Source organism: Gavialis gangeticus, unplaced genomic scaffold, assembly GCF_001723915.1.
Source record: "Gavialis gangeticus isolate Ggan-Ray unplaced genomic scaffold, GavGan_comp1, whole genome shotgun sequence".
Classification (NCBI taxonomy): domain Eukaryota; kingdom Metazoa; phylum Chordata; order Crocodylia; family Gavialidae; genus Gavialis; species Gavialis gangeticus.
This window is the reverse complement of record NW_017728997.1, coordinates 51697885-51709703: the sequence shown is the minus strand read 5'-3', so window position 1 is coordinate 51709703 and position 11819 is coordinate 51697885. Positions and strand designations below refer to the sequence as shown.

The 11819-nt window shown below is 41.5% G+C and overlaps 1 protein-coding gene across 1 annotated transcript in view; it reads right to left on the bottom strand.

Annotated features, from left to right (window-relative positions):
- Positions 1-11333, bottom strand: part of RFT1 (RFT1 homolog) — a 70409-nt gene extending 59076 nt beyond the window's left edge. The window contains exons 1-5 of the mRNA XM_019505200.1: positions 11250-11333; positions 9082-9198; positions 6607-6796; positions 5710-5811; positions 3996-4130 (exon numbers count right to left, since the gene is read on the bottom strand). Coding sequence (XP_019360745.1) covers positions 3996-4130; positions 5710-5811; positions 6607-6796; positions 9082-9198; positions 11250-11251 — 546 coding nt within the window. The 5' untranslated portion in view covers positions 11252-11333. The remainder of the gene's footprint in view (positions 1-3995; positions 4131-5709; positions 5812-6606; positions 6797-9081; positions 9199-11249) is intronic.
- Between the last annotated feature and the right edge of the window lie 486 nt (positions 11334-11819).

Below are 11819 nucleotides of genomic sequence, written 5' to 3'. Positions count from 1 at the left end.
TCTTGTCAGTACAGGGGCAGAAAAGGATCTTGGAGTCATCATTGACTCCAAGATGAACATGGACCAGCAGTGTGGGGATGCAGTCAGGAAGGCCAACCATACCTGGTCACGCATCCACAGATGCATCTCAAGCAGGTCCAAGGAGGTGATCCTCCCCCTCTATGCGGCACTGGTCAGTCCCGGTTCCCCCCAGCACTACCAGGAGTGACCAGGAATAACGGTCACAAGCTGGCAGAGGGTAGGTTTAGGCTAGATATCAGAAGGCACTACTTCACGGTCAGGGCAGCTTGGATCTGGAACCAACTTCCAAGAGAAGTGGTGCTGGTTCCTACCCTGGGGGTCTTTAAGAGGAGGCTAGATGTACACCTTGCTGGGGTCGTTTGACCCGAGTACTCTTTCCTGCCATGGCAGGGGCTCAGACTAGATGATCTACTCAGGTCCCTTCTGACCCTAGAAACTATGAAACTATGCACGGTTCACACCAATTTGACCATGGGGTAAAACTTATTCTTGATCCCAATTGTGGCAATCAGTCTGACCCTGAATAGAGGGGAAGATTCTCTAGCCAGGAACCTCCAGGTTTTAGTCCCAGTGAGATCACCAGCACTAGCACAAGAAATATGCCCTAGGGAGTTTGCTGAGCAGCAGAAAGCAGCAATGCTGACAGAATCAAGAATGCAAATTTTCAGATCACTACACCAAGTACTTAATATTCATCTAGCAATTTTATTGGAGAAGTAGTAAATTAATGTTCTAACTTCTAGAGGTACTAACTAGATTTTTCATCTGGTTTGTTTAATTAAGACTTAAATAGAACTATCTTCTTCAGCAAGGAACAAAAAGAAGTGGTTATGTCTTCAATTTATACTTAAGGCTATGGACAGCGATAATTTTTAACCATTTCATATCATTCAGTAGCAATACAAATTAACTAAATCACTTTAACCTAGAACCAAACAGGTTCATTTGTAGTAGGACAGAAGCATGAAGATGCAAGTTACGTTTTAACACCTCATATGGGTATCATCTGATATTGATACAAATGTTACAAATCTGTCTACACCGTAAGACAGGGGTCTGCAACCAACTGCCCACAGCCTGGATCAGGCCCACAGAGACAGGTGGGGTTTCAACAGCATTTAGCAGCAGGGGGCTTTGCCCACATCATGTCATGCTGTAGCTGGATGGCAGGGAGCTTCCCCCTGTGCTGCACTGCAGCCAGACAGGAGGAAGAACAAATGGCTGTAGGGTCCTAGTACTGGCCTGTCTTGGACCCAAGCTAACCTGTTACCAGAAAATGTTGCCAACCACTGCCTTAGAGAATCACATTAATACAAATATTTGATTCAGAAACTATTAACCAACCATAATGGAAGCATCCATTTTGAATGGGGGAAATGTAATGTTCTTACTTTTAAAAGCATGTTCCAGTCCCATCCTATTCATAATATTTTTAAATCATCAATTTCACTTCCTGTACCAACCCTTTAAAACAACAAACATTTAATTTGATTTTTCTCTATTAGCTAACCACATGGGGAGTATGGAAAGATGGGAATGAGCAAATATAGGATGTGATATTAAGTAGCATTGCTGAACAGCTGCGATTCAGCAACACTACAAACAGCTGGTGTCATTTGACAATGGGATTGAAAAACAGAAGGCTTTGAGGAATACAGATTTTATCAAATGGATTGTAATTATAAACTTCACAAAAATCATGTGATCCTGGAAAGGATGTAGGCATCTGGCAGCACAGGGATAACTATTAAAAAAGAAAGCTGAAGAATAAAGCAAGGAATACAATCCTAGGAATCTCAATCACACAGCTGGAGTTAATTTCCAAGGCAAAAAATATTTTATGGAAAAAGAACTACATTGTGCTGTAATAGGGATCCCAAATATTTTTTATGATAGCAAACAATACAAAAGGATTTAAATTTTTTGCATATTTACACTCCTGCTGATTTCCCCCAGGCACCTGGGAGCATGCTATACAACACTGGTTCTCAACCTTTTGTACCTTACGTCCCACCCATGTAAGGTCAAAAAATCCTGGATCCTGGTCCCACTGGTCAATGAGCGGGGAGAGAGGGGAGGCCAAAAGCAAAATCAGAAAAGCGTGCAAAAGCAAAATCAGAAGTCTTGCCGTGGCACTTCAGGTTTCACCACCGTGACCAGAGTCCCACCTAGAGGAACTTTGGGATGAGTCCCACTGGTTGAGAAACCCTGCTATACAGGACTCATTTTCTAGTTTATTTAACACAGGATGGTGGACACTTTCCACCACATATGCTATGTTTAAAGTATTTCTTAATTATAATATAGAGCTGTCACACAAGTTCTACCCTTCAGATACAAGGACATTCCAATAATGTTCAGAAATGTAATTGGGTTTACTCACAGTTTCAGGGGAACAGAACCAAAAAGTACAAAAACCCACTAGCCTCACTAATTCTTTACTTTGCTTCTCTATAAATCTGACAATTTTCAAAATAATTCTAATAACCAAACACTGAAATAGGCTCTCATTAATACCTACAAATGTTATCAAGTATCTAAAAGATGGGTTGGTTTTCTATTACCCTTTACTATAGTCATCCACAGACATACAGTAGATTCAAATGCTACTCTAGTTCAGAACACTAGATATTTGAAGCAGTTCACTGCCATACAGACATGCACGCCCCCCAAATCCCAAGTCTGCCTCCCTGCTACAGCCCTTCAAAAATCAACATGAAAGCTTGTAGTGGTGGTGCTCAGTCAATTCAATGCTGTTCATCATTTTGGAGATCACTTTTAAAGTACTTCAAGATTTACCAAGAAAAATTTAAATAGGTCCCAGAAGAGAAGAAGGAAATGGAATACTTTACCCAATTTATCACTTTTTAAAGTGCTTTGGACATTTTTTGAAGTATTTCTCCAGCCACACACATCTGTATTCTCACTGTCTGGAGCAATTCAAAGGGCCTTACACTTAAACTGGAGATGTCAAACTCGTTTAGTCCCCCAAGACCAAATCCAGACTTCAGGGCTCCTCGCAGACCAGATCCAGCAACAGAGCAAGTGGCAGTAACATTAACCCTAGGAGGTGTTTATGCCTCTATGTTGGGATGCTGTGGGGCTTAATATTTCTGTCACTGATCCCACCCCCAGATTCCCAGCCCCTCAAGGAACCCCACAAGCCAGCCAGCACAGATTTTGCAATCATTCACATTCATAAGTACATTACTTCAAGCCAAGTTCCAGTGAAATCACTAAAACTATTTGTAATTTAAGGTGCCACCCAGTACTACTCACACAAATTTCATAATCTGAAAATCCTCCTCTGCAGTTTATGCCACCTGGAACTACTTTCCTGTACATATGCTTCTTTTGCCTAAAACCTCACCTGAAATATCTTTCTTGCTGCTTGTAACTCTTAATTTCTTTCTCCATCCCCATTTTATCGCTCCAAGTTATGTGACTTCAGTAAATTCTGGAGAAATGTGGTGAAAGATTTGTACTGTATGGTACACCTTGCATGTAAAAAGTTAATAGGAAACCACACACTGGCTCTGTTAATATTAGCTAGAAAGAAACTAACTTTGTTGAAATCTAATACACATTCTACTTAGTGTTACATCTGGCTACATTTTTAACCAAAGGACTATGCAAAACACTAAAAAATGTGTTTCCATGAACAATTCTACATCAACAAAAAAGCTTAGTAATAGGTTTCATTTCTTTTTTGTGAAGAGTGCTTGCGGGGTAGAGGGAAACGGAACTGATCGTATTGAACTGATGGCTTTGATTTAACAGCAATAAAAGTACCGTTAGCAGAACTATTTATTCACTGCATTTATTCTTGCCCAGTTGTTTTTCTACATTAAAAATATATCCTTTTAAATCACACACATTAAGGTGAATATTACTTCAACAGTGTCTCATTAGTCAACCAGGACAATTTTAAAGTTTCCTTCAAGGTGGACTGAATATAAAAATCTGCTACTTACGTGATCTCCATCCAAACTGGGTAACAAAGCTGTCATTCTAGAAACTGGAAATGATTTCTTAGTTGCTTCAGGAGAACCCAAAAACTTCATGAAATAAATTACATAACACAGCACTAGAACACTGGTGTATAAAAGCTGTAATTAAAAAAACATTACTGTATAATCCACATAGGTAGAATTATTCCCAGAAGTATTCCCAGCTAGTCAAAATTAATCCATCAAATGACTAATACTAAACTTATTTTAGTCAGTTTGTGAAGAAGCATACTAAAAAAACCCCAACTACATTAGTTGGAACTAACCCCTGTGCAGGAAAAAAGAATACAAAAATAAATAAAATAATATAAAGGACAGCTTCTGTCTTTAGAACTAAACTCTAAAGCTTGTACTTGACAGAAGAATACAGTTAACTGCGAATCCTGATTCAAGCCACAAAATATGCCATGACCGAGTCTTTAAGAACTGTGAAATATCATGAAGTCTTTGGGACAGGTATTTTAAGTATATTTGTATCACGCCTAGCATAATGGGGTTTAAACCCTACCATAATTCCAGCAAAACACCAAAGACAGGTTCATCTATACAAAAGTTTTATTAGTTTGGACAGCTCTCTCTAAAATTAAGTGACAGTTATTAAAGTTGTTGAATGTAAACATGTTTACCCCAAATTACCAATGATATTATTTGCTTAAGGCCTCCAGATTTCATATATCATACACTAGGCCAAGGGTGGGCAATTATTTCAGCTGTGCCCCCGCCCCCAGCACATGGCTTCCCTCATGGCGCACAGACCTTGCCACTGGTGGCAGCAGCAGGCAGTAGGCCATTGGGCCACTCCTGTCCCACAGCAGGCAGAGACCCTTGGCAGCGGATGGCTCTGGCCGAATCCCGTGAGCTGCACATGGCAGCACAGAGCCCGCCCACCTTGGCCAGCTGGCATGCACCTTCAAACCAAGTTGGGCTGTCTCTACACCAGCATTTAGGGTTCCTGGCACTGCAGTTGGGAGCCTCGCACCATCAGGCCAGGCCAGATTCATGCCTCCATGTGGGGCTTCCAGCACTCCAGCGGGGTGCCGCATGTGGAGGCACGGAGCCCACCCAGCCAAACGGCACCAATGGCACACGACCTCTGAAAGCCCATCTCCCATTGGCCTTCAGAGGGGTAGCCATGGGCCAGTAATAATTGCTTTTTGGATGGACTCCACGGGCCAGATAGAATGGCTGGATCTGGCCTGCAGGCCATGTTTTGCCTGCCCCTGCACTAGGCAATCTAATCTTTTTGGAATAAGGAAAATGTGCAAGCACAAAAGTTTGTTAAAGCAACATACTTTTTAAGACAACATAATCTGCTGCTGCCCTTGGTATAAAATCAAAGTAATATTCCTTAGAATTAATACCAAGGCAATTCTATGATTAGGTCTATCAGTCAGTAGGTTGTGTGAATAAATTAGAAAAAAAGAATGACATTATGTCCTTATTTGCAGAACGCATACACATACAGCAGCAATGATGTGTTATGTGCTTCTCTTAAAGCAAAGTGGGTCATGGTGCTAAGTCAATAAACAAATATTAGCAAACAACAGATATCTCCATAACCCCCAAAAACATTCGCCATGTACTTTCAGGATTAGACAATAAGCTAAATACAAGAACAAGAATCAAAAAGAAGCTTGCTTGAATCACAAATCTACAAGAGAGAAGGCTAAAAACTTACCTGAGCCAAAGAAAAAATGTAAAGTCCCCAGTGAGGAAGGAGAGCTACTAAAATGACTGTCAGAAGGCATTTGGAGAATATGGAAAGACTTTCAGCAATTACCTTAAAAAAAAATTCACAATTATTCACAGCAGCAAAAAGATCTGACATTCTGTTCAAACTGTACTTGAAGTAGACAATGTTAATACATATTAGATATGAGATTATCACAGCTAAAAGAACTTTGCCCCACAGCTCTGATTTTATTTCTTCAAAAATGTGTAATAAAAAATCCTGAGCCACCTTTGATTATCTCAATAAGTGTTCCTTAACTGTTGCCTGGTAAAGGGGGAAGTAAAGAAATAAAAGCTCTACAAAAGAAAAACCTTCATTTTCTGCAATGCTGCATTTTCAAAGGTAATATCCCAAAATAATTAAAATGCAAACATAATGGAACTATTACTTTCTTCCTCAGTTAAGTTATTTTATAAGGATAGTTAGCTATGCTAATCCGAAGGCAGGCAGAAGGCAGGCCAGGGTGGGACTTTAAAGTCCAAAGAGTTCAGACATACATGAGTGTTCATAAACGACTTCTTTCATCAGATGCTAGAAATGGACACACTGATGTTTCTACCTTGTGCCTGGTGTCAGCTCATGCCTACACATTAATATATCTATGTGTTGACATGTGTTGGCTTTAAAAGGTTTATTCTTTTCATATTAGTTTAACATAATTATTTTTCTTGCTCATGTTCATCCACAATTTTGATTTAATCAAGCTTTACAGTAGTAAACTGCAAAAGTTATTTTTAAATGCAGTAGCACATTTGAACATGTAAAATATTTTTGTAATTTCTTATTTACCACTTGTAGAAATAAAAAAAGAAAACATTCATTATATGCATTTATATTACTAACCTTAAGCCTTACAAACAAATGTGCTTGTGCTAAAACCCAAAATGGTTCTCCTAGGAGCTCAACAACTGCAGAGAGACCAAATGCAATTACTCCAAATTCGTAGTGAGGAACTACATCCGGATCAGGTACTTCAAGCAACCGCAGCCAGACCCAGCCCAGGAAGAGAGACCAAAACACCCCCAAAGGAACTCTTTAGGGGCAGATGGGGAAAAAAAAAACATACAGAAAATTAATATTAAACAAGTTTTTTTTAAACAGAATAATAGTGTTGTCTAAACAGGAAAAAAGACTGAAGTCCCTTCTTCATGTTATATCTATTGCACAATTACCTTCTGAACTGCAGTTAAATTTAGACTGGCTGCTCATGCAAATTAGCTATTGTGCCTTAAAAGATCCAAGCAGCTATAAAGTTATTACTCAAAAATGTGACGTAACTTTATTGCTAGATTCTATCCAGCTTTAATTTGCATATGTATGCAGTCCTGTGGGTGGAAGACCATAGCTGCTGTGATCTCCCAGCCACTGGGGAGCACAATGTACCCCAAAGGGCTGAGAGATCACAGCCAATGTGGTCTCCCAGCTGTAGGAGTACAGAGTCACTCCAGGCAGCAGCTGACAGCTGCTGCGATCTCCCAGCTGCAGGGCACTCCACACACAACCACAGCTGGAAGACCACAGCAGCATCCCACAACTGCAGGGCTGAGCGTGCAACAGCTAACAGGGCTCTTGGTCATGGCTATGCCCCATGCATAGCCAAGACTGAAAGCCCCATCAGTTGTGGGGATTCTCAGTCCCAGCTGCATATGCTCCCCTTGTCAGCAAAGGGAGCTCCCAGATGTGGGAGCATGCTTCTTGCCAATGCAGGGGGAGCCCAGCATCAGGCTCCCCCTATACCGGCAATAAGGCGCGATGGGATCTAATGCACAATCCCACAATCACACCTCTTGCCATGCATGTATGGCATGGCAGGAGGAACAATTGTATGGATTGTGCATTAGATCTCATTGCACCCTTACTTGCACACATAGAGGGGGCCTAAATGACTTCGTTCCAAGCAGAGCAGACAGTGAAAACATTACATGCTGAGTCCTTTGTTTCAGAAAGCAAATGTTTTAACTTGACACTATACTAAAATTAGAATATTTAAAACTTGAAAATGAAAAGATTTATGCAAATGTGTTATACATAGTCTAAGTTTTATGACCCTCAATCCCTCTAATAAGTTTTTTCATTCTTTTTAGCCGTTCTCAAATGCCTCGCATAAGAAACTAATGACAATCTCCTCCCTTCAGGGGAATACTTACTCTCTCTAAGACGCATCCTTTTTTTTTTTTTTTTTTTTAATTCTTTCCCAGAAAGGGAAAGACTACTGGAAGGCCTACCAAATCTTTTCATAACATACTATATACTAATGATGATGAAACCCCGTGGGTGTAGAAAAACAGTATTTGAGCAGTTTTGAAACACCTTCAAGGTATTTCCAAAGGCTAACCTATGGAGGTACCAGTTGGATAAAATGCTCCCAAGCATGATACGTGAACTGGGAGTTTACTCCCAACACTCAAAGCATTCCAGGGACCTACTACTCCCAGTACTCAGGGTGCTACCTCACTGTAGATGTAGCTTGCTCCCCCATGCCCCACAATAAAGTAAGACCCATCATGCCTCTAAAAGCCCCCTATGCCTGCTCCTGCCCCTGATGCTTCCAGATTTAAAAATCCTCATCACTGAGATCACTGTGCCCCTACCCCAACACTTCCACCGCTGGAACCAGGTACTCCTGCACATACCCCACTACTCCAGTGGGGGGGTTACTCTGGGAGAGCTGATGAATGCAGATCGAGGTCCCCGCTGTGAGGGAGGGAGTTGGGCTGGGGCAGATGCTGCCCAGCTGGGGCAGCAGCTCATCCTGGGGTGGCAGGGAATGGGGGGGCATGGCTTCCACTACTGTGCATACCCCTGGGGGAGGCATGTGCCCCTCAGATCTGTGCGCAGAAGGAGGGCTGGCTGCTCACTCTGTGCTCAGGGCTGGGGCTACTCCAGCCTCTTCCCGGCGGCTTTCCTTGGGCTGGGTGGGGTGGGGTGGGGTGGGCAGCAGTGGCACTGGTAGAGTGGGGCTATGTGGGGACTAGAGCCTCCCCAAAATTTGCTATAGCCTTCCCTCCCTGCCCCTTGGATGAGCTTCCAGCTCTGTCCTGTGCCCTGCCCCATGCTGGCTAAGCACTGCCTGCCCCTGCCCAAGCCCCACTCCCTCCCTCACCGTGGGGGGTCTCAATCTGCAGCACCCCCCCCAACACCCCTTCCCCACAACAGACTTACTAGCCAGATACTGCTCTCCATGCTACTGGGCTGCATATCAGCAATTGGATCAGCATCAGCCAACACGGTTGGTCAATAATTGGCCATCGAAATCGGCCCATATCTTTATCAGCGCACCCCTAACTAGAAAAACAAAAAAGTTAAAGGACAACTTACGTTAGCCACAGCAGATTAATAGTTTTGGTCCAATTTCTCCTTGTACTTCCACTTAGGCAAGCTCTGCGAAATGCCTCTCTCGCTAAGAAAACAGTTGTAGAATAAAGCAGTGTTAGCCTAAAGAAAGGGGATAGAGAGAGAAAGTGATCCCTGTGCGTACCAACTTCTATAGTTACACCAGAGACAGTACTAATATCAATATTCACAAATTCCCTAAAGAATAAATATATCTGTATCATCCAAACTAATGCTTGGAGTGGTGACAAATACCACACTCCACTAACCCAAAAGCTTACATAAAACTACTAGGTATAACTGCCTGTAAAAGCTGTGAACATGAAGTAAGAATTTATTTCAACAGACTTGTCTTCACCAAAAAGAATATATAATATGTGGACCTACTTATCCACAACGGGATAAAAAGTGGTATCACTCTATAGAGTTTAATATAGATACTAATAAATAATTCTTATTGTACTTGTGTAATATATAGCTTCTATTAACATTTAAGAGAATATAAGGATACAACATAGTTAGTTTTTTGAACCAGTACTCCAAGATTTACCTGAAAACATTTAAATACCATATTTACTCAAATAAAAGATGATTCCCGCCAATAATCAGATTCAATATAAGGAAAATTTATAAATTTGTTAAAATTGTCCAGGTATAGAACCTAATTATTGGAGGTTTGCCTTGAACTTTCCCCCCTCCCACTGCTACAGCAGAGAAAATTAAACTGGGCAAGGGTCAGACAGACCACTTGCCCTCTGCCCCCACAACTTCTTCCCCTGCAGCCCTTACCCCCTTCTTTACTATCAGACCCTGTTCTCTCTGAGCCCATAGAAGTAAGAATCATATCTGAAAACACTGACCTAAAAACAAACATACCTGCACTAACTTGCATATAGGAAAATGACTACAGGTGCCCATAGACTTAGTTTATCCAGAACTGATGTAGCTTACCTCTTCTGAAACTGTTGCAAGTTTTAGCAGAGGTAATTCAAAAGTACACTTTTAAGCAGCACTTCTATGCTTAGTTGTATATAATACAAACTATAACATTAGTGTAAAGCCAAAAGGCTCATGATTTACCATATAGTTCATTGGGTTGGACCCCAGCAGAAATAACAGCATTTTAAGCCATGGTGATACCATATCCCAGCACTGCTCAGTATGTGTGTGTACTCCATATACAACCCCCAAAAAAGGATCCATGTGCTATTTAGTGGCACACCTATTCACGATGGGTGTTCCTGTCACAAGTCGTAAGATTCTCCAAAAATGTACATATGGATGACGAGCAGGGCAACCTGGTCTGGCTCCATCTCATGGAGGGCAGGGTCACACTAATCATATGAGACAAGCTGAGAGAGGGAGTGACAGAGGGATTCTGCATAAGCTGTTTGGGACCCCATTCAGTGATGTTTGCCAGACATTTAATGTTGGTGAAAAAACAGAACTCCTTGGAAATGGGAAAGGAAGGTCCAACTCAGCTGCAGGAGTGAAGAGAAAGTCAAAATATATTCAATGTAGTGGCTCACCATGACTTGGAAAAGGGCACTGAGGGGGGCTGAGCACAATGGGCACTACCATATATCTTATTCAGATGGGTTACACTAACTTATCCTTGTGGTAGGTTCCCACCGGCATGTTGCCCAATATGAGCCAAGAACTTTATTGTCATGCTCAGTGTTGGCTGCATTTATCAACTTTATAATTGGATTCCATTGCTGGGCACACACTACTTTTGGTAGCAATTTAATGACAGACAATTTATTTAATGAGCTTTCCTTGTATGTGAATGTAAGACAATGGGCTTTTTCCTCATCTTATGTTGGAAAAAATATGGTAGGTCCCATAAGAGTAGAGGGAAATGAAATATTTAACCTCACTTATCACCTGTCAATACCAGCACCTAATATTTGTATGTCCAATATAGAATCATAAGAATCTAGAGAATAACTTCAAAAGTGAGTAAGTAGATTGACAGGTCCATTATATTAAAGGCAGAAATATTCCTATGTCACTCAAAACAGTACTAAACATTTCACTGTAGAACTCCTGCAAGTCAAAGAGGTTTTGGAAACTACTGACTGGAAGCAGTAGCCTTCAGAATTATAAAGGATTTTACCACAATTAATTTCTGTTATTCTTTATTACCTTACATTCACTAGGCCAATAATTTCTTTTGATAAGTAACGGAGAGTAAATGCATTCAAGCCAAAGGTAATCACTCGGAACAGTATCTGTGAATAAAATAGCAAACAGGACAAGCTACACCAACTACTTTTAAATACAAACTGAGATAAATCTTATAAAGAAGCTAGATCATACTGATTCATTTAAAGCTGAGGAGGACAAAGAATGAATGCTCAGCTTACAAATGACCAACAGCTCAACGGACCCATGCTTGGGACAGTAACTTTAGTACATGCTATCTAAGGAGCACATTTCAACTAAAAATAACCTAAAATGAATTTCTTACATGCTAAATTCTTCAGTCCCGATGACTGACAGAGAGGGCTGCTCTTCATGCAGCCTTGCCTCTCACCACTGACTGGCAAAGAAGCCCCACCAGGGAAAGACGGATGAGGGGGTAGCCACTGTCTTGCCTGCTTCCCTTCATCCCCACTCCACTAGACAGCACCTTCCCCTGCACCAGGAGGCTTTTGGGCCAGGCAGCAGCAGCTGGTGAGAAACAGTGGCTCCCACTAGGGAACCAGCATTTTATTTTT